At 36.1% G+C, this 24,094-nt stretch overlaps 1 protein-coding gene across 6 annotated transcripts in view; it reads left to right on the top strand.

Annotated features, from left to right (window-relative positions):
* Positions 1-24,094, top strand: part of PPP1R13B (protein phosphatase 1 regulatory subunit 13B) — a 68,680-nt gene that overhangs the window by 34,805 nt on the left and 9,781 nt on the right. For 3 of the 6 annotated variants that reach the window (XM_080394846.1, XM_080394847.1, XM_080394851.1), the window contains 6 exons: positions 14,768-14,869; positions 15,913-16,087; positions 16,479-16,675; positions 18,405-18,569; positions 19,404-19,584; positions 21,303-21,458. In XM_080394846.1, coding sequence (XP_080250972.1) covers positions 14,768-14,869; positions 15,913-16,087; positions 16,479-16,675; positions 18,405-18,569; positions 19,404-19,584; positions 21,303-21,458 — 976 coding nt within the window. The remainder of the gene's footprint in view (positions 1-14,767; positions 14,870-15,912; positions 16,088-16,478; positions 16,676-18,404; positions 18,570-19,403; positions 19,585-21,302; positions 21,459-24,094) is intronic. The other 3 variants (XM_080394848.1, XM_080394850.1, XM_080394849.1) reach the window with 3 other exon arrangements.

The following is a 24,094-nucleotide window of genomic DNA, read 5'->3' as shown; positions in this document are numbered from 1 at the left end:
TTTCTTTTGCATGTGTTACTGAGCCAGCTGGACTTGAACACAAGTTGTAACAAGAGAAATTCTTATTAAATATCGGGGAAAATGTTTTCTTGGTGAGAGTAATAGACATCGAACAGACTGTCCGGAGCGTGTGCAATGTCTGTCTAGCTGAATCAAGTCCTGAGCAGTCTAAACTGCTCTGAGCAAGGGTTATTGAACCGGGTGACTTCCAGAAGCTCCTTTGTACCTAATAATCGAAGAATAATTTCTTCGATTCTGTGATCGGTGGCCGTGAAACAGTGGTCATACGATGCTGGGTCTTGTTTGCTCCCGTATGTCCTGTCATGATCCAACCGTCATTCCATAGCGGCTGCAGTGGTTTGGGAACAGGGAGTTAGAGCAACTATAGTTGTAACCACTGGGGGTCAGTGGTAGCCAGGACAGGGAGGGACCTAGGAGCCACCCGTCGTGGTGCAGCAACTAGTCATCAACAGGAAAAGTGGATCAGAGGTGTGCTTAAAGGAAGTCCCAGAAAGAAGACTGACCGAATGATGACAGTTGTCCGTATGAGAAGGTAATCGGATAACCGAGAAGTTTATTGGAGATGAGAAAACAAGAAAGCAGATGCAGTTCTGGAGGGAAAAAAGATGGGGTGCTGGAACATGATGGAATTAAAGTGTGTTGGGCTGAGTAGGAGTAATTAGTGTAATGAAAAGTCTGTATACAAAGATGATAGTCATTTGCTGTAGTTGCTTGGTTTGAATTATTTTTCTAATTGGGAATTTACTTGGAGAGAATAAAATATGAGGTTGTGGTCGCCTATACCATTTTCTCTTTAACTTCTTGTTATTTCTAGTAGTAAAATTAGAGAGACTGATATCAATAAGCTTTTTTTTTGATGGGTAGTGACTGAAGCTGTTGTCAAGAAATACAAAGTGGAACCTGATTTTTATCTCTCGCTGTGAAATCTGTGTTAGCTTTATTAAAAGAAACTTATCTAGAGGAAGAAAACTTCCCCATCATCCCAAACTGGAGAATCACACTCCTGTAAATCTTATTAGTCTTGAAGCTGTGACCAGTACATAAAATTGCGAATTAAAATTTTATGCTGATTAGATAACAGAACTGAAGTTCACTATTTCAGTTTAAGTGGCTCAAATCAGGCTTTTAGCAAGATTTTTACACTGGTAGTCTAACTTTTAGCATCAAGAGACTCTTTCATGCTGGGGGAATTGCTCAGGGAAATTCCATTAACAAGTAGGTTAAAATGTCTAGAAATAGACGGAAAGCAGTTTTTAATAGTACTAATTTAACTTACAAGAGCCTATGGTTGCTGACAGAGAGCAGAAGCCACGTGATGCAGTCAGTCTCTCTATCCTATTCCATCGTGACAGTAGTACAGCTACAGTGCTTTCAAGTTCCTGTGGTATGGCTTATCAAATTCTAGACTTAAGAGTTTAGATAGATTTACATGTGATGCCAAAATCCTTGAGTGGAATTGTATGTTCATTAGTTCTAATGATTTGATCCATACAAGTGTGACCAGATAAAAAAGCATTAAACATCTATTATACATTTTGTCATTTATTACACTTATGACAGTTAAATATTTTAAAATGTGTTCTAAAAAGCATCTGATAAAGAAGTTTCAGAGATGGCTGATTGAGGGTTTTTACAAGTATACTTGCACAGGTAAAAATACTTCATGGTTTCCTTAGCCTGTCAGGCAAACATATGACAATCTAATTGTAAGGAAAAAAGCGAACCATTTTTTTAAAAGAAGTAGTAACCTCAAGAGATGAGAAATACATTATATGGGCTTGGTTGAAGTTTCTCATTTGAAATATTGAAGGATAAAGAGCTTAGTCTGGAATAGTTGTTCTTCAAACCTCAGCTGCAAATTCAATTTAATATAAGCTTGTAAGCATTAAGTACTTTCTGTTTGTAACATTTAACAATGTACTTGGAAGAGGCTGCCATTCACATAAGACAGGTCTTAATCAAACTTGTTTAAAATGAACAAATAACTATGTCAGTCTTGGAAATCTAGGTTCTTTCAGGGGGCTCATAGCAAAGTCTGAGCAAATTCCATTAAAAGATGATAAAAAGAAATTTAGGCGCAAGGAATTCAAACAGTGTGCAGAGCATTCCTCCCCCCCCCCCCCCCCCAAGAAATTTTCTTGTAGGCTTCCTGGTATATTTTGACCATGTAAAAAACCTGGTAATTAAATCAGATCCAAGTTTTCCTCATTTTCTGCTGCAACTTTCTCTGTTGCTTTTGTTAAGAAGACAAAAATGATTGTATCTACTACTTTTACAGTCAAAGGAGTTCCCTCATCTAAGACATACATTCCTAAAATTATTTTTCACTAACAGAGAGGGGAGCCTTGCTGCCCCTAGAGCAGCCTTCTGCACTGTCAGATATCTAGTTCAAGCCCTGGGTCAGCTTAATAAGAGTTTGGATTCCCCTCAGACTGATACAGTTCTTTGTTAAGTCTGTCTGAAGCGTTTTCCAGACAGCTGGCAGTATCCTGCTCTTCAAAAAATAGAAAAGCTAATCCAACTAAAGGACTTAAGGGAAAAAAAAATAAATTTGGAAGTAAAAAAAAAAAATTACAGTCTAAAGCTAATTTTCATGCATACAAGTACCTTTTGAATTCTTGCTGGACTAGAAATCCCAGTCTTTTCACACCTCAGTAAAGGACAGCTATGTAGGGTAACGTCTCTACAAGGTTATTAACTATATGATCTCATAGAAAGAACTTCTATGAAACTGTAGCAAATTCAGATAGTCCTGACCTTGTACCTTACTCTGAGGCCTCTTCTAAACTTTTTAGGCAGAATCGCATCTGTTTTGGACTTGGAATGTCATAAACAGTGTTTTGACATGTCCTGTGCAATCTCAAATAGATTTCAATCCATATGGACAAGCACTAGATGCTTACATTTGATGAGAATAATTTTATAAGTTTCATCAGGCTTATTCGGTGGTAATTTTCCTGTTACAATTTAGTTATAAACTAATGCTATCATAACTAAATGTTAGCTCTTAATATCTGAATTAATTTGTGAGGAATTTAAAGATTGACTAATTGGCAACAGGAAATACCCTTGGAACACTGCAGGAGGACTGTTTTCCTCCTTATCTTTGCTATGTCTTTACGTAATTTTTAATCTGTCACTCTAGATACCACATACCTATCTAGATAGCAATGGATATGAGACACACAGTATACAGACACTTGTACACACTCGTAACACACAGACTTTGTAGTTCTGCTGCCCTTGTGGGCATCAAAAGTAGCTCTGCTCAAGAAGTTACAGGGAACGAAGATGCAGTTTTCTAGTCCGTAACAGCCAACAAGTGACTTCCCATTTTGCAGAGACGGAAAGCCTTAAACTGCACCATTTACTCAAGCTACACCTTTAATTCCCACTTTTACAGATCTTACTGCTTTTCCTGAGGCACGGCTTTGCAATTTTACACCAATACTTAGTTGCAGATCTCCGTGGAAGGGGGACGATGAGAAGTCCTGTCTGTTTGTTTAACCTCTATGATATTTATTTTCATATATTTGTACTGTGAACATGGAGCAATACAGTTTACTCTTTTTTTCCTAGATTTCTAACTAAATGAAACCTGGAGAGTTGCCTCCAGTTGTCGCTGCACATAGAGATCCTGAGTTGCTTGGCCCTTATATAAAGGTAGAATAGTTTAGAATAAATGAGTGCTTCAGCTGACGCATAACATAATACGCATTAGCTCATAAAGTAAACGTTACTTAAAGAGTTCACTTGTTATTTTTCATGGAGTATTGCTGTGCTTTCACAGTCTTTACACTGGCACTGTAAACTTCAGTGCCTTTTGTCACAGTTGTATCCTTTCGCAGTCACATATCAGTTTTAATTAAGCCAAATATTTTAATATTAAGCTATTGTAAGGAAGATGGGACTTGCCTTTTCCTTTATTTCTGTAGTTCCTTACAGGACATAGATGATTACATTGACTGTGTCAGTGCAGAGCTCCAAGAGCTTAATTGTGAAAGCTTGAAAGTTTAGAGAGTCCCTCTGCCTCTCTGAGCAGCTTTCATTTCTGAGCAGGAGACTCTTCTGGTACCTATAAGGCCAACTGTTCCTTTTCAGGCCACCTTTAGAATTCTGTCTTTTATGTAGCCATGTCATCTGCAAATTAGTGTTTTCTCTCATCTTTTCCACAGTCTCTGTGTTTTTTCTTGTGCAGTGCTACTGTGGCCTCCTTTCTCTGACACACCTTTCCATGTTCACAGACTTGTTCATTTAGTTTCCTGTCCATTTCGCCTTCGGACACCTAGCATAACTATTTCCCAGCCGCATGTTTTTCCCAGGCGAGTGAACCTTTCCATTTCTCTATTGTCTCTGCAGCTGCCTCCAGATCCAATTGTTGTTAGGTTTGTTCCCCCTGCAGTCTTCCTCAGATCAAAGCGAAGGAAATGAAAGTCCCTCCAGCTAATTTAGGAGCAAGGGAGTTGAACTTGTTTTTCTTCTCTTATTCCTACTGGATGATCATACTCTACAGCTCATACCTTTTCTCGCTTGCTAAAAATAAGCCTGTTCTTTATGCAGCTGGAATATTCACTGTATTGTGCTTGGACATACAGTTCTTCAGTGTCCTTATGGAGACCCATTTGGCTGGATCTCTTGTCTAAGTGCACTGAATCATGCTTGAATGACTTTCTTGAAAGAACGAAGAGAGGGTGAACTTGCATGTCATTCTTGAGTTTGACAAGGTAAACTATAGCTTTTTATGTTTGTAAGCTTCCACAATATAATAATTTTTAGATACAAAAGAAATTGTTAATGGGGTTTAGTATTTTATTTTATGTTTAATATTTAAAAATCCTTAGGTCTAGGTTTTGGCTTGCTGCAGTCTTCTCTGACTTGCAGCTTCTTGATTTATGCTATTATATGCTTCAGCTTTTATTGCTGGCTCATGTATTCATCTTCCAGCATGCAAGATTTAAGAAAGACCTGAAATATGTAGGGAAAAGCATACAGCAAACACTGGAAAGGTTATTTGCATGAGATTGGGGTATCTATTCTGACTGTACTGTTTGCCTTTTATCTTAGGCAGTCTCTGTTAAACTATTTGTTAAATTTCAGGTGGTATGTTTTTTTTGTCACTTTAAACAGTAACATTAAATACAAATAATGATGATTTTCCTCTGGTTTTGGGGTATTCAGTTTTTGCAGTGAGTTGGTAAGACTACAAAAATACAAATGGAACAAATAATTCATGTGTTTTTAAAGCTAAATTGTCTGTATTCTTATATTTCCAGTTTAGCCTGATAACTGCGAAAGAACTCTGTTGCTCAACATTTTCTATTGAATATGAAAAGTGCAATGAATCAAGCTGATTGTAGTTGACAGCTGGCTTGATCTTGCCATAATTAGGTCTTTTACTTCTGGCAAAATCCACTAGCCTTTTCCGTTAGCTGATTGTTGATGAATGGAGAGAGACAGCTTTTCATATTGATAAAGAATTTGGGGAAACCTTAATTTCATGTGGAATAAGACTGAAAAATACCCTACCTCCTGTTGACTGCATTAAGCCAAAAAGCCATGCAGGAACTCATGAGATGTGTACAATAGTTGATATGACTTGTTCACAGCAGTTAAATAATTAGTGTACACAGAAAATAACAGAAACATGGAGCTGAAGCATGTTAATGCAACACAAATGTTTACAGCTGATGGGCACTGACGTAAAATAAAGATGTGCTCTTTTAAAATTACATGGGAAAATAGTGAACAGGTAATTCATTAGTTTTCAAAATGTTATGTTTACACTTTAGTGGACATGTTATTTAAATACTCTGTAGCTTTTGCACTTTAAATGATTGTGGGTTTCATTGTCATGTGCCTGGAATGCAGACTAGTTTGGGGTTTGTAATGCCTTATCTTTGACTTGAAATTCATAGTTTAATCAGATTTTGTGAGATGCATTTGCTGTCATTTTAAGACCTTTACCAAAAGCTCATTACTTTGTAATGTCATGGTCAATTTTTGCTTTTAACCACTTAGGTTTTATGGGAAGCGCAAGTTGAACACTACGTTTCACAATGTATCTTTCATTTACAGGATGCTTATTTTCAGTACTTGTGTGGTTTGGAAATGTTTTATTGTACTGTTCTCATATAAACAATATTATATTACCACAGAAAAACTTAATATTGAAACAATTAAGGGAAGAATGAACACACATTTGATGCTAAAGATGTCACTCAGACTAATAAGTGCATCTTAACCATACTTAGCTATCCTATCAGATTAAGATGTTGTTCTTCTCACAGACCCAGAAAAATATAGTTCCAAGACTATTTTTAAAGGCACTTGGATAGTGTTTTCAACATATATTCTAACAGGCCTGTTATGTAAAATCACTCTTGTGTGAAAGGATTGGTATTGTAAACAGATACAAAGTTTTGTGCACAACTGATCTGTTATTTCTATAAGAATGCATAATTTTTTTAAAGATAATTTACTTTTATATGTGTATGAGGTTGATACTTCAAGTCAGCTACTGGCTATTTTAGCTGATACTAAAGTTAATATAAACATGCTTAAGATTTCTGTGGCTCTTTAAAAGTGTCTGCAAGGCCAAGGAGGAAAGTAGTATTTTAAATAATTGAGTTCCAGATACAACTTTCCTATATTGTAGATGTGATTATAAGGAGTTTATTTCATATGTAGCAGATGTTCAATATATGCTTAAATCCATGTTTAATTTTGAAAATCTATTTTGACATTGTTTTGATTTGTGTTAAGTTCTTCCTTTTCTTAGCAGTTCTGTGCAAAACAGCCTCAGTTGTGAGACTTCTAAGAAAATAATATGGGAAAACAGGAAATCTGGAGTCTGTGGCTTATGCTGAGTAGACTTCAAACATTTTATTAAATAGAGTGACTTATTAGCATCAGCAAGTTGGAGGAATTGCTAACAAGGTAGTATAAGTTTGAGAGATGTTAAGATTTTATCAAACATAGCTAGTATGAGATTTTTCAGCAAATTGGGATGTGGCTTAAGTGTGTTTATCCTAAGAAACTGTTACTGTATGTATTTGCACAAATAAACCAACACTTTTATTATATAAACTTCTGAGTAAAGTTACCAGATTTGTAACGTTAATTTCTAGAGTATTTGATTATCAGGAGATAGCACATGCTAGACATGTTTTTCTTTAATTCCCAATATTCTGGTTGCCTTTTCTGGGTATAATTAGCTTGTTCTTTTCCATTAAGCTAAAAAGGCACGTGCTGTTATCATTGGATTCTTTAAAATGGATTTCTGCTATCGGCATATTTCTGACCCAATTAAAAAAATGCAAGGCAGAGCTGTGGATAAAGCCATTAAACTGGAAATAATGTCATCCATGTTGAGATCAGCAAAAATTCTATTTTAGCTTAAATAAAACCAGATACTTTCTTTTGTGTTTTTATAGTGTTATATATGTGTTTTCACACGAAATTTTCTAATTGTCTTCGTTGTACATGGCACTAAGATCAGGTTTCATGGAAAATGTGATCAAAATCTATTAGAATTCTTCAATTTGGTGATATTTAAGGTTAGTGTGTTTCAGAAATGTAAGGAGATCAGAATCAATCATCTTCAGCATATGCTCCATCCTGCGTTCTCCTCTCATACTCCTCAGATAGCACAAGGAGGGATATTTTGTATAAGACCTATTTGATACAGAACTGGTATAATAAACTCCCATATCTTTCATCTGTTTTCCCCATCACTACTGTTGTGCTGAGGACATGTACCTAAAGTGTGTGCTGCCTCTTCTTATCAGCAACCTTTAAAGCTTTGTTGCCAACTAAGCTAATTAAAGCATCCCTGAAACTACGTTCCTTTGAATGAGCCTTAAGGAAGAGAAGTACATGTGACTGATGGGCTTCTGCTGCTTGTGTCCAAGTTAGCATGGGAGAACTAGGAAATCTTTTGCTAGATTCAGCAGGCAAAGCAAGCTTGTTCCTTTCTTTCTTGCTTTGGCAATTTGGTAGTTTGCAGCCAGAGCTGTAGGTCTTTCTTTGCTGTAAATGTGGCACAGAGGAGGAAAATGCCCCGGTCTGGGGAGGCAGAGCTCTGATCCCAGTCTGGAATTCACTGGCTAGGGAGCACTCCAACCTACCCCTGTTCATTTTACGGTTGTGAGTCTGCTTCATTCTGGGAATATGCTCATTTATGTAATACACTTCATTTCTTTTGTCCACATGCTTATATACATAGTCCCAGACCTGTCAGCTCTGTGTTTGTCGTGTGCTATATAGATTTCTGGGGTTTGACAGCTCTACAAAGGTAAATTCCTAGTCTGAAGGTAAGTTTTGTATTCCCTCATTTGCCCTAGGAAGGAACCAGCAACTTAAAACTGCTCTAGATCATGGACAATGGAGTCTTGCAGTGCAGTAAAAACCGAGTATTTACTTTGAATTTCTATGTTGGCATTTCAAGCCTGTTTTGGAACAATTTGCAGTACCTTTCTGGCCTTTGCTGTCCTCTCCTGTTAGGCTGGTGAAGATGATGTTTTCTTTTTACCATGGCAAAACTGCTTGGCTCGTTAATGAATCCCACATGGGGGAGTAAATTCTTTAAATCATGAGCCTGAAGGAGTTGCTTCTTGGATTTCTCTCTGTTGTAGTTTCTGCCTCTAATTCAGTACTGGTCTTGTCCTTGGTCTGTGTTTGGGCTTTTTGGGTGCATGGGATTTTGGTTTTGTGGAGTCAGTAGGTGTGTCTGCCTCACCAGCCTTTGGTTTGCTGGTGTTGTCCCAACCTGGATTAAATGTGAAAGAAAATATGGGTTTTTTTCCTGGCTGAGGATATGGTTACCTTTACCATCGCAAATGTTTTGGGGAGTACGTGTATGGAGGACTTCAGAGGATTGCTTTTTTTGGGGTTTTAGCCAAAAAGGCCATTTAGCCTAAAACGTTCCTTATCTGTACTACAATTTTGGAGTGACAACCTATGTAAAGAATAAATAAGCATAGCTGGGTTGCAGGTGGGATATATGCCACATTGTCTTTAGTAGCTGTTCTGTATTGCCTTGTCAATAAATTAATAGGCAGTTGAAAGTATTGGGATACAGGCAGAAAAAACTTTATGGGTAGTGTTTTTGATGGCCAAAGTCAAAACCAGCTATTCTGGGCTCCAAGGCAAAAGCTAAGATGCAGACTTTCTCACTTCTCTGTACACTGTTAATTACATTTTATCTAGATTATGTTGGTAAATTGGTGGTTTAACCTCAGAATCATCTCTGACTGTAAGGGAAGGGTGGGCCAAAGTACCAAAAGAGAAGCCGTAAATGAGGGAGTAAGGATAGAGATGATGGTGAATGGTAGGAAAAAGACTAGAAAACCTGTGAGAATACACATAGGAGAAGGTGGAGATTGGCCCATTTCAGGAGGCTTGAGGTACTTGAACCTACGCTTTCTAGTGTAGGGTGTTGGGAAGGGAACTGAAGAAGAATTGTGTGGGAGATAGGTGTGAACACCTATCTTAAAAAGAAGGAAGAATTAGATAAGGGAAGTTAATGACATGGTGGCTTTTGCAAACCTAGAAAAAGATATGAAGAGACAGTGTACAGGAAATGACTGGTAAATTCTTGTACGCTTTGGTTTTCTTTTTCAATTAATTGGTTACATTATGCTTTACACTAGCGATTTTGAGTGGCTAGGTGCTGCTGAACCTAAATATGAAATTGCCAGTCATTATGGTGGCCTGTATAGCTTTTGAATATTTGTTGTTTTCCTTTTAAAGCTCTTATTTCTGAAATCATAAGTGTCTCAGGTGTGGATTTGGTGTACGTTTCATCATTATTTTCAAAGTAAATTTCTGTTCTTACTAGTGAAAACTTAGAAAATGATCAAAAATAAATATCTTCATGACTTAGACGTGGAGGCAAAGAAATACATACAATCAAATCACATCCTAATTCTCATACTTTAAAAAATATTCTATTCAAAAACATTGGTCTCATGTTTTTTATTTTAATATTGACATAATTAGATTCCTCTTAAAAGATAGTTCTGATGGGGGTAAAAGCAAAAACCCACTGGAATTTGCCCTTACTGCTTACATGTATTGACTACAGTACACTCTGCTTGTCAAACGTTCTTGAGTTCAGGTGCCATTTTTCATTTAGTATTGTGGGTTGCCAGTGAATAAGATGTTTCATAATAGCTCAGCAGCATGTAGGCTGAGGAGTTTGTGATGATAGACAGAACAGCATAGTGTGACAGTAGAAAGAAATGAAGAAGGAATGAGAAAATGAATTTTCAAAGTGACAAGACTAATGTGGAGAGCTAAATATTAAAGGAGGTTCCTTTTCTTAATTAAATGCCTACGGTATGACTTGTTTTGAGGCTGCTTGTAAACTGGTTCCCAAACTATTTAATTACTACTGTACTATTCATCTCACCTGTCTTAAAAATATTAATCATCAAATGGTAAAATATTAGCTTGTAGTAGGAGGGTAATGTCAGAAGCTGAAACTCCAGTTCATTACAAATTCTGTCTCTCATCATGACCTTTTAAAGTGCATGCTAAACAAAATATTTTTTTTTTTTAGATTTTTGCCAATATTAAGACAATAGGGAATACAGGTGTATTCTTGTTTCCAAGACATACATAATACTTTCTTAGCGCCTAATGATGCAGTGTTTGCTCTATAGCATTTCATTTAATTCATCTCTACGTGTAAATTGTGAATCAATGGAAAGAAATTTACAATTCAGCAAAACTGTCTGCTTTGATGTATCACCATGTAGCAAATGAATCTGTGGAATTTGCAGGAGTAGATATTTGTAGTGGCTTTTTAGTACCTCCTTCAGAAGGCAGGTCTGTAGGAGGTAGGTTTCTCTTGCTGCAGGAGAGAGGAGGAGGTCTGGACCTTAAATGTGATAGGCTTGTGTTTGTTTTGAGAGGTGAGTGACTTCATGGATGAAATTGTTAATAACTAGTATGAACAGCACAAACTTAAGAATCCAGGAAACCAACAACCTCATTAAAGAACTGAGAAAATGCAGTGCTCTCTTTGCCTTGCATAACCTGAGGTTCTGAAGAAGGACCAAGACTGACTTTTTTTTCAGTGGTGTTTGCATGCAAATGGTTAAAAGCAGACTCAACTAATATGAAACGTTCTGCACAAATTGATTCAACTAGATCTCGGCAAGAGCAAGATTCAGTGTTTTTCATGCTGTTTGGAAAACAATGCTGTCCTGTTTTGGAGACCTGGAAATAATTGATTTGATGTCAAAAAGGAATTCTGCTTGGTCTGTTCACTTGGTTTGCCATGTGGATGAAAAAGAACAAACTGCGAGTGAAGTTACAGGTTTAAAACTTTGTTTCCTCAGCTGTCTCTTTTCTTTCTTAAGTACAGTGTGGTTATTTTAAGTGGAAGGGATGCTTACTTGTATTCAGTGAGGTAAACATGAAAAGATTTCTCATAGGGTGTTTGTATTTAAATGCTTAATTAGCACTGTTTCCTGTGTTCTTGTGCTATGCCATGTATACAGGTTTTAAGACATTACACTTTCGAAATGGGACGTTTTACAGTAGTTAATAGCTTGTTCAAGGAGAAGCTAATATTTGCATTCATCTTATAATTAATCTTCTGTATTTTACATAATACAAATGCCATAATTTTAAGGTGTTATAAGATATACTTTCAAATACGCTTATTTAAAGCAGTAAAAATTCTGAGCTTTTGGAACAAACTGTATTTTTTTTGTTTCTGGTGCTTTTACAAACCAATTTCTTACTGTCATTGTGCATTCCAGGTTACATTTTTCATTTAGAAAATCCATAATTTTCACTTGGTGAAATGGCCTTTTTACTTTGAAACATGCACAACCCCTATACAGATACTGCTTTTTGAGTCTGGATATATTTTAACAAGACTTCTTAGCAGAATGAAAGATCTCTGTGTTTTGGACAGTGTTATACTGGAAATTACTACTGGAAAGAGAATGAGCTATCAATGTTGTTAAAGTGATGATCAAAGCAGAAAGGAGGGGGCAGCATTGGGAAGACTTTTGTAGCCTGATGCAAGATGGATGTTTTTGAAACAGAGCATTTGTGTAGTGAGAAAATACTATCAATTGACACATGCACACCGCCCCCCCCCCCTTTTTTTTTTTTTAAACTTCTAAAATCGGTGATCCAGATGGAAGCCTTCAAACCACTCTGAGCCCCTTTCAAGAATTACTTAGAGTCCAACAGAAGTGGATGTAAAGGTTTAGGTTGTTCTGGCAGGAAGGTTGTGCCAAAGGAAATCAGCAGAACCTGAACATGTTCTGGGCACAGCCTCTGTTTTTCTATGTTATTATTTTTTTGTCTCAAGAGAGGACGTTTTGGTTTGTGGATGGCACTTGGAAAAGCTTTCTTACTTTCTTACCCAATTAGTGCCTTTCAGTGTGTAATTAATAATGTCTTTTTGATTTATTAGCTGATGGCCATGAGTGTGCACAAGTTTGGCCTTAAAGAATATTGGGAAGGACTTTTGTCAGTCATAAGTCATGTTAATAAAAATATTTACTGCTAAGTTAATTTTTTTAAAAAAAAATTACTGTGTTCACTAATAAAGTGTTGAAATAGAAAATCAGCATTTTGGGTGGATTTTACCTTTTGTTCTGGTTCCACTATTCTGTATAGCTGTAACTGTAAATAAATACATGGATGATCTTTTAATTACTTCTCTACTATAAATAGTTTTCATTATTGTTGACTAGTAAGAGGTGTTTCAGATGTAGTATCCATTAAAAATTATAATTTCACTCCATAATTTATCCAGTAGGAAATGTTCAAAGAGGGACAATAACTGTCTAAAAATTGTAGTCTGACATGTTTGTCATGCATCTAAGATGCAGCAGCTTTAAGAGTTAGTGTTCCAAATCTGGCTTATTTTAGTGACTGACCTTGGGGTGCATGTCTTACCTAAATAATTGTATGCAGAAACTTAAAATATTAATTTGAGTTCAGATAGTTTAAAAAAGGGGGAAAAAAGAAGAGAGGGAAATCTATTATTGTAAAACAGTGTTTTCCTTTCTTCTCTGAAGCTTAAAGAAACAGATTTATGTTATGCATTTGTTGGAGAACTGGTAAATTACTTAAGTAGGAATGTGATGTAGGAATATGAAACAAGCCATTCAAAGTGGCTGAGATACTTTGGTATCAACAAGTTGTTAGAGGAGAATTTTATTTTTCTTGAAGTACGAGTATTGCAGAGGACGTGTTGGACAAGGATCACTGCAGGACTGCATTCGATGTCGGTAGGGTGGGCCCAGAAAAGCAGAGCAGCTAAACCAGCTTTTCTCTGGAATCTGCTGCGTGATTGATTGGGGTGGGGAGGTGTTCCAGTGTTTTCTTCACACACACCCACCCCTTTATTTTTGTACGTCTATAAAACATTTAGACTCCATTCCATTTTGTAAACGTTCAGTTGAAAGAGTTTTAGTTATCAATCTATCTACAACATTTATTCTCTTTGCTTTTTCAGCAGTATTGACTATATTGGGCATAGGAATTAATGTAATTTTAATTTGTTTTACTAATAGTGTAGTTGTAGTTTGGTGAAAACACTGCATTGTTCATTGAATTATTACAATGCAGTAGTCCAGCTTTTACACTGATCCAATAAATTGACTGAGTTACACGTAAATACCTAGAAGCAGATGTTGGGCTATTCTGAACTTTATAGCTTTTCAGCATAATTTTTCAAAGGCTGGTATTTTCTTTCTGTGCAAATTAAAAAATTGTGGTTAAACTGCAACTCTAAAGTTGTGGGTTTGGGTTTTCCGCATAGCAATGCATGTATTTGGCAAGTGTCAGCTTCTGAAATTTGTCTTGTTACGCTGCACTCTCTCTCTTGTGATTGCATGGTAAAAAATGTGGTTGAATTGAAGTAATGTGATGTATAAATTTAAATTATAATTGTTGATAGGACTATGAATATACTGAAACAATGCATTAATTTGTAAAATCACTTAATATTTGGCCTCACACGTTGTCATAGCATTATCTTAATTTAAAATAATTTTCAGTAATTGCCTCTCTACCCCAATTTTTTAAAAGTCGTTAGTTTTGAAATGCAAAAGGAATAATAAAGCCCCACCAATGTCTCCTCTTTGACAGTTTGCTCAATAATAGCCACTTCCTTATACAAAGGGCATTAACTTTACTTTGCTTCACTTTGTACAGACTTGTTTTTCACAGATTCTTACCTTAAATGCTCCAAGCAGCCAGGAAATTTCATCATCTTGGGATGTGAGCTTAGTGACAGCCTTTAGCTAAGGGTTCTCCTGTGGTCTTGTCTTGCGCTAGGTAAACAATGCTAACCACCGGTTAAAACTGCCAAGGCAGTTACACTGAAAATGTTAGGAAAGAAGCTTCAGGTTTCTCTGCTGTTTAAAATAGCTGTTTGTATGTGTGTTATCACATGTGCCATACCAGTACTGTGTATGTACAGTGCAGTGTTAAATGTAGTATAGAGGCTTTCTTCTGTTGTGTTGTCTTTTAGTGTCTTCTCTTTCATCTGCTTTTCCACTTTTTGCTTTTTCTGCCCCTGGTATGTGCATGGTCTGTGTCTTTTCTTTCTGCTCAGAGGTTCCTTGCTTTTTCAGGTGTCCATCATTATTCTTCCTCTGAGGCCTGGGGAGGAGGCTTTAGCCTTCCTCTGGGCAGTGGGGATTTAGCTTCTATACTCACAACACCTAATACAGATCAACACACTAATGTAGCGTTTTGTGTTATGCAGGTTGGAAATCCACGGGTTGAGCTCACTCTTTCTGAACTTCAAGATATGGCTGCCCGACAGCAGCAGCAGATTGAAAATCAACAGCAGATGTTGGTTGCTAAGGTAATAATTATATACAGATCATAATAAATACAAATTCTCTTCAAACACACACAAGCATAAATTTCATGGATACAGAAAAACACACTAATTTGTTCTAGATAAGCTCAAGAAAGAGCTTGAGAAATCCATTGCTTTACCAGTTTCATCTTAGCCTAGGCAATATAAAACGTTTCAATGTAAATGATACTCTTAACAACCTATGTCAAGCGAAGTCATCTGTCTTTATAAAAACATGGCTACATTTTATTTGTCTCTTTTTGTGAGGCCCACTTTATGATCTGTGATAGACCAGGCGTGACTCTGTGCTCATCTTCGGTAGCTCATTTACTCCAGTATAGTAATAGTGGTGTGAGATGATAATATGCCTACTTCATATATATTCATGTATTGCATTTCCAAAGTCTCCGAAATGGAAGAATCTTAAGTATGTTTTCAGTGTGGGGAGTGGGTTTAATGTTTTTTGACGTTGTTGTAGGTGTTACAATATACGTTATCCATTGAATGCTTGGAGTAGCTAGGAATCAACTTACCAGTTCTGTTGTTCTTGATGGAAATAATGTAGAAAAACAAACATTTTCCTTGTGTGCCCAGCAGAGGGACTGTTATTTAGAAATGCAACATTACCTTACAGTAGGTCAACTTGTTTATGGTCTGTTGGATGTATTTTTTTGTCTTTTTTGGGAAGCTGGGTAACAGCATCGGAAGTTCATTTTGCAACATCAGGAAAAGTGTTAATAGTGTCAGAAAACAAATGCCAGAGGAAGATTCGTGGATGTGTTTGAATGAGTATTCAGGCTAGGGTTGTGTTTGCACACATATGTAAATCTGATATTTGGTCTAAAATTTTTTTGAATCTCTGCTCTAAACCAGATTTGTTAATGTTAAGAATCTTTCTAGGAAGACTGATACATTTTTATTTTTTTAACTAAAGACTAACTTTTCTAGTTTCTGGAAATAAAAAACCCCACTGATCCATGACGGGCTATTCTAAGTTAACTTTTTGTCTAAAAAAGTACCTCTTGTCTAAAACCTCATTTTGTCAGGAACAACGTTTGCGTTATCTGAAGCAGCAAGAACGTCGTCAGCAGCAGTCTGTTTCTGAGAGTGAAAAGCTTCAAAAACTTAAAGAACGTGTTGAAACCCAAGAGACAAAGCTGAAAAAAATCCGTGCCATGAGGGGGCAAGTGGATTACAGCAAGATCATGAATGGCAACCTATGTATGTGGAATTTTTAAATAATTTAATTTAATTTGCTATTCACTGCATGACTAGGAAATAATACTATGCTACTAGTCAATATAGCATTGAAGCAGGATTTCAGAATGTTTTTTTTTTTTTACAGAGGGTGCCGTGTTTCTATGATATTCATATATGATGTCACTTTTTGTTTTATTTAGTCAGGCATAGGGTCAGAATAAGTCTGTGCTCTAACTCTATTAGGAAATATTATTACTTAGCAAATTCCCAATACATAAATATTTTATATGTGCATGCATGTACTAGATTTAAAACAATTGTGTTGTATTTATCAATACCTGTAGAATTAAAAAGTTAACAACTTCGGCTTTACTAAACTCTGTTTTGTTATTTTTTATCTTGTTAATTTTAGCAACAGAAATTGAGCATATAAGTGCCATGTTCCAGGAAAAGCAGCAGGAGCTACAGGCTGCAGTGTTAAAGGTGGATCAGCTTACTCAGCAACTGGAGGATTTAAGGAAAGGGAAACTGAATGGGTTTCAGTCTTACAATGGACAAATGACAGGACCTGCAGCAGTAGAACTAAAAAAGTTGTATCAAGAGCTACAGGTAAGTAACGGAGAGATGCTATTTGGATGATAGCTGTAGATTTTATAAAAGCTGAATTACTGCTGTTACAGGTGGCCATTTGGTTCTGTGATATCTCATAAAAGTAATGTATTGGAATGATGTTGATGTGTGAGTTTGTAGTTAGCATATAACCTCTTTTAAACAGAATGTCATTAGCTTTGAAAACTATTTTTGTTGTTGCTCATACACATAACTATACAAAGTATGCAAGTGTTCTGAAGGGCATTTCTCAGCCTCTAATACTGCAATATTGAATGTTGACATCTAGTATTTGTTTTAATCTCTCAAATTTTTTTTTTTCATTTTGGTCCTTTCTATTTTGCGGAGAACTACGTGTAGCAGGCTCAGTTAAATGTCATCTTAACTTGGAGACGTGACTGTCCAGTAAATAAAACCAAATTTAAAGTATGTTGTGAAAATACAGCTATAATGTTTGCAGTAAATAAACAATATTTAACAATTTTAATAAACAATATATAAATTCCATAAGAATTAAATAACACATTGTAACAGAATCATCAAAAATATATGCTGCACTGTATTCACTGCACCATATAGTGCACTGTAGCTGCAGTATATTCACACAGTATTCCCTGTATCACTATCATAGGTCTTCCTCCAAGAAGATAATTACATCTGAAGCGTAGCTCTCACATGAGCAATTAAATACTCAATTGACATTGAAATTTTCTCCAGTTTTTATGTTTGAAAGTTAAGGAATACTTAATTGTGTGCCAAGGTATCGGGATCTGAAGACATTTTTATTTACTCATGTACTTTATTGTGATCAAGAAAACAACTCTAATATATATTTTAAATTAGTTCTGCTCATTTCTTTAGATGAGCAAATACAACATACAAATTAATCCATCACATTTTCATTAATTGGGAATAAAGAACCTTTTTCCCCTTTCCCCATTTTTACAAGGCATATCTGCCTTTTAAGTATTTCTAAGTGCAAAGATGCTCAGAAGATAAAAATTTCTCTTGTGCTTCATAATGATCCCATGCAGATTTTTTTTCGCATGTAACATTACCATGAAAATTGGAACACTGAGACAATACTGTCAGACTTATTGAAGGTATGAAAACATGCCAATGGGAAAGCAAGAGAAATAATTATACAGACTGTCATGGTTGATTTAAACCTTAAAGGTAATCCATCCCCTAATCTACTGCAAACCTGCTGTGAAGGTTTCAGTTTAATCCCCATATAGAAAGGAAAATCTGTGCCTAGTCCCTGTACTAGTAGTTCAGTTAACCTCCCATCCAGATACAAAGAAGTTTCATGTGGAAATGGAAACAGAATCAATAGCATGATTTCTGTTACAATTTTTATATCATTTAGTTTTCATGATAGACAAACCATCTTGGTTAAACATAACTTTTAACAAACTATTTCTGACTTAATTTTTCATGGTGGAATTCAGTTTTGAAATGTTGTTATGCCTAATTCTTCAATCCGTTTGCTATAAATGGGATGCAGTCTACATGTATTTAATAGGTATTCACTAGTGTATTAGGACATTCTTTCACTATTTTAAGAGTTTTTCATGGTTACAAATGCTAATTTGACAGCCTTTATGGAAACATATATTAGAGACGTTAGAACAAGTTGCTGATCCAAGTTGCTTTGGGTTAACATGGTTTTTTTTTTCTTTTTTCTTTTTTCTCTTTTTTTTCTTTTTTTTTTTTTTCTTTTTTTAAGATTCGTAACAGGCTTAACCAGGAGCAGAACTCCAAGCTTCAGCAGCAGAAAGAACTCTTAAACAAACGCAATATGGAGGTGGCTATGATGGACAAGCGAATCAATGAGCTGCGTGAACGACTATACAAGAAAAAAGTTGAGGCACGTCAAAAAGAAAACATCCCTGTAAGATAAACTGTTAAAAGGGCCACGCTTTAGTTTATCAAGAACATAACCTGCAAAAGTGAATCTCACTTTTTCCCAGTAGAGTAATACAATTACATCTAAAGAACCTCTTTTAAAAGTAGCAAGCTTCTTAAAACTATTTTAAGGTTTTTCATAGATATCAGAAAAACTGTTAGACAGAATGTGGTTTTTTTATTTTTCTTTATGGCACAGACCATACTATATTAAAAACTATGGTAGCTTATATTTCTAAGAAGGAAAGTGTGATTATGGGCTGTGTTTCAAAGCATGAAAGCATAAAAATTGTTTTTTATAAAATTGATCTTCCAGTATGGACAGTTAATAAAAATATAAGTGGTCTGATAATGTTAGTCTTAATAGTTGTTTGGAACTTTGAAAAGAAATCAGATGCTCAGTAGGCCATTTATCTAAGGACTAGAGACATCAATTCTCGATTTCCATATGTATTCCTAGCTGGAGGTATTGCTTTTAAAAAAAAATCCCATACATATTTGATCACTTAGGAACTTATTTTAGTCCAATTGCCTAAGAAAGGCACAATGAAAGAGACATTACACAGGTCTCTACAATAAACGTATGTGCTGTGGCTGAGAAATTCAATTTTTGAGGTGTTGATTGTAGGTAATAAAATTTGTACCTTCTACCTTTTTTTTTTTTTTTTTTTTTGGTAGAAGCATGGAGTATGATAACTTAATTATTAACCTGTTTTAGCTACAGTGCATGGTTCTAGATAATTAAATGTAGACCTCCTGTTCATGCACAAATGCCTAGATTAAATGGAAGTTCACGTTTCAATTTGTCTGATTTTTTTAGTTGAATCGTATTAATGGAACTTCATCACCCCAGTCATCCTTGAGTGCTTCAGGAAGGGTGGCGGCAGTAGGACCTTACATCCAAGTTCCAAGTGCTGGCACTTATGCTGTACCAGTAGATCCAGTTAAACCACAGTCTCTCACCATTGCTTCTAGCTCAACACATGGAAGATCAAAATCTGGTAAGTACTTAAGTGTGGTGTTTATTAGTACACATTGTTTGGAAAGGAGTAATAAAGAAAAGGAGTAATCTTAGGAGACCTGCTGTTGGCATAATCTCTGAGTGGGAGAGGCAAGTTTTAGATGTCTTGATACTGTTCCGTGAGATGGACATTAGTCATTTGATGTGAGCCATTTTTACCTCTTTCCATGAATTTTTCTTAGGAGACTGAGTGTTTTCTTAAAAATTTTACTAGCTGGTATACCGCTAAAAGGGGCACATGTTCCTTCACAGATTCTATGTTCTGTCTTTAATAGCTTTTAAATTCGTTTGTGTGTTTGAATATAATAATTAAATCAACTTTGTGGCAAACTATATTATAAACAACTATTTACAGTATGTTGCTTTTTGTCAAGTAAAAGAAAGCTTGTGAACAAGTGAAAATAGTATCGCTTCTGAGAAGCAGATTAAATAGGAAAATAGAATAAAACTGTGGGAGGTTTTTGCTCTGAGATGGAAGAATTTGAGGTGCTTGAAGCCTTTCTGAAAAGGAGTAACCTTAACATTGATGCTGTTCACTTGTTTCTGCCTTCATTAGTGAAGGATCTGCCCCTCCAGAGTACTCCCCTGAACCTGAAGTCCAAAACTGTCCCGCATCTCCCATAATTAATAATTCAGTCTACATTATAAAATAGAATTTCTTCTTTTTTTTTTTTTTATTTATTTGTTGATGACTGAAGGAAGCAGGTCATGACATTTGTACCTTAAGTTCTCATTCTGGCAAAGCACACCTCTGGGCTCACATCTTAGCAAAATCAGAATTCGTAAGAAATGGTTAGCACAGAAAACATACAAAATACAAATTGAAATGCACAATCCTATTGGTCTAACCACAGGACTTAGTGTGCCTGGTCTCTCCTAGGAGATACCTAAAAATGAGATAAGAAGTGACCACTAGAGCAAAGCTGCTGCAATATTCACATACGTTCCAGTACTTAAAGCCGAATACTCAAACAAAGCTTGCAGCATGCTTCCAGGTGGGAGGAAGAGATGGAGGGAAGACAATCTGAACTTCTTTGTAGGGAAAGAATGACAGAAACGCCCTCCCAAAATTCCCAAACTCAGGAAGTGAAACTATCCTAACAAACAAACCCCATTCTTTTCCATTGATACTAGTGATTTAACAGTACCTTTAGTTTAATTCAAAGGCTGTACAAACCACATCACTGTGGATTTATGGAGAGGTCTTAAGAATATGGAATGACTTAATTGGTGAAGTGACATACTTGCAAGTTTTGTTTTCAGACATGTGGATTTCTCTTCCATATATGGGAAAGGCCAGTTCTTAACTTTAATGTTCACCAATTAAAAAGGATTCACTGTTTTGTAAATATCAACCTCAGAAGAGACACATAACCACTTCTAGACCTGCCTCAGGAGGTTACAAGATGTCTGAATGATAACTTTTTTTTTTTATAAAAGTAATTATTCTGCCTTAGGACTGACTTTGTGTTTATTACTCTGAAGATACTTGAATAAATTGCATTAAGATAGATTTATGTAAGAAGCTTATATGCTTCCAGGAAGGAGAGAAACTGAGAATTTTTTTCAACTGTCATGCTTTTCTCATTATCTGAGTGTTCCTGTTCTGATTTCTCCATTGTCATTGTTATAATTTTCCCACCACTTTTTTTTCTTTCTTTTTCTGTGTAACTGGATCTGCCTTGGTGTGTCCGGTAGAGACAGACTGTGGGTGTGTGAAAAAATCTCCAGACACCTGGAAGGTTTCTGATTTAGACATAATAGTGGATCCTATTCTGTCACCTCCCACTTCTCTTCAGTCTGCTGTTCACAATGTCATCCGCCTGGCACCTACTCTCTTTGACACCCAGCACTGTGAGTCCATAGAAGATCTCTGGGTAGCTAAGAACTCAGGTTTTAATATGGTCATCTGAGCTCTTGCATACAGATGCATATTAAACAGCATCTTTAGAACTTGTGTTGTAGTCTAGCATGCAGAAGATGCTGCTGAGATGTAAAATTGTTGAGAAGTTGCTTTTCGTCTTTGAAGGAAACAGATTTGCAGCAAATCCATTCCTGGAGTCCTGGAGTAGTGTACTAGGGTTGAGTTTTCTTCACTGGAAAACCTTGAAATTTTCTAATTGTTGTTAGAAAATTTGTGGTAATCACCAAAGCATGTTTTAGTATATCTCCGATTAGATGGATGTGTTACATATGGGTTTTGCTTGATTTATTTTGTGGGAAGCTTTCAGTTTCCATGTTGCACTGGCCCCAGAGTTGGGATGAAAGCTCGCTCTGTGCAAGTCAATAGCAAGAATCTTGTTAACTTCCATTGGACAAAAACGTTATACTTTGCACTTCAGTTGCTATAGTAAGCATACTGGGTCCAGACCTACAAAAAATGTTAGGTGCAGTCAGAGCAAGTGCACAAAATGTGTCTGCATGTCACTATCTTATCTATGTAAATGTGAAATAGACCAGTGAGAGTCTTACAAGCAGTAGACAAGAAGGTACGTTTGGAGGGGAAAAGGAAGCCAGATGGCTAAAATGCCTATGGGATGGCTGAGAGCAGGAGCTAGTGAGGGCACGTCAGAAGGGCGTTGCCATCAAATGGGTAAGTGTCAGGGACCTGTTCAGTCTAACCAAAGATAGCAGCAGGCAAGATTTTGTTTGGTTGCCTCCATTTAGCTCCTGTCATGCAGCGTCTGGCGTCATACGCTGCGGTTGCAGATTGCAACAGCTTAGTTAAGTGCCTGAGATTCAGCTTGGGTTGTTGGGAGTATGTGAGAGAGGCACTCATAAAAAATACATGGCAGTTGACAAGTCTGCCAGATTGTAATGTGAAGGACGTGAAAGTGGGAACAGTTGCCTTCTGATGTTTATATAAGTACAACAAAACAGAGAAGTTAGAGAGAGGAGGGAGTCTAAATTTACTTCCAGTCTGTTACCTCAGTATCTAGGGATGAACATGCTAATATTTGAAATTCCAAGGATTACAAAAGGTTCTTGTATCACTGTCTTTCTAATAGAAGAGTGTGGGCTTGTATTTGCAGGTAAGAGAATTAATTAAATTCTTTTGGACTTTTGCTGTTGTTTCTGTAAGTGCTTTCTGAATAGCTAAACTTACAGCTAAAGATGCTTTTATGTTTAACCATAACCTTGCTGGAGTTATGGAATGTCCTATGTGTATTGTACAACAAATATTAATTCAGTGCATAGTTGTAAAATTTGCCATTTAGGGTCAAAGTGTTTAGATGGCCATCTTTTTGGGTCTTGCTCTTGATACTAGATGATTAAAACCAATAACAAACAAACAAAAAACCCAACATGTCCAGTTCTTGGATGTTGCCACTACTAACGCTTAGCATCGTTACTTTACATCCTGGCAGTCTGCAAGTGTGAAAAGTGATTTCTGGGCTATATACAATATGCTCAGTGTAAAAAAAAAAAAAAACAAACAAACATGCAAGTGTTAAACCTATTTTAATGACCAAACACAAAAATATTCTTGCTCCAGAGTAATTAACTCTCCAAATTCAAACACAGTTGATCTTGATTTGAAAGTTTAATACAGTATAGTGTATGTAATATTAAGGAATAATCTACATGTATAATTACAAAATAATTAGTATGGTAGCTTAAATGCAAGAAGTATAACTATCTTCTGCTCGCTTAAAAAATGGTATGATTTTAACAAACTTATAAATAGGTTTATGAGCTAACAGTGAATTTGCTGTCATAGTGAAAACATTGGGTGGCAATTATTAAGAAATTTTCAGTTTGTCATTTGGGGGGGCAGGCAGAGGGGAGAAAAGGAATACTCAATAGAGGGGTAAGTCTCATGAATAGAAAGTACAAGTGGTGATGTTAAATTTACTGTAATTAGAATGTTCCCATGCAGCTTATTCTTAGACTATCTACTATACCAGACAGAAGATGGCAAAGAATTCCATAAATAGTATTGCTGGTTCTGTTTTCTAGGAACTTAAACTGAAATGGGAAACTTTGTTGTTATATACCTGATTTTCATTTGATGTTGTCTCTCTATAGAGTTCAGAAATCTCAGTAAATCTACACACACACAAATTCCCTTCCATTTTAGTTGTTACCCTCTAGTAAAGTTGGTTACATGTTACATGTCACCTTTACTGATCTGTACTGCTCCCCAAAGATAATTACAGGCAGTAAGGAAGGAGAAGTGATCTCTGGTCTCCTTAGAGTAAGAGAAACCTATAGTTTAATCTTTTAAAGGCAAATCAAAGCTTTGGATCTAACCAGGGATCTATTTAGTTACTATAAAACAGATCTAATTATCAGGCTATTTAAAATCTGTTGCTTACTTAGATAACAAAGTAAATAGTCTCACGCAGTTAATAAAGTAACATATCAATGCATCTAGGACTTCATTAAGGATTTGTTGCCTCAGTTTATGTGCAGCTATGCATGATTTCTTGCATATTATGAAAATAAAAGCCCATGACTTGTATCTTGATGCTGTGAGTTGAAGCTGT

The sequence above is a fragment of the Falco punctatus genome (genome assembly GCF_963210335.1).
Source record: "Falco punctatus genome assembly, chromosome: 7".
Taxonomy (NCBI): Eukaryota; Metazoa; Chordata; class Aves; order Falconiformes; family Falconidae; genus Falco; species Falco punctatus.
The sequence above is the reverse complement of the archived record's forward strand: the minus strand, read 5'-3'. Positions and strand labels throughout refer to the sequence as shown.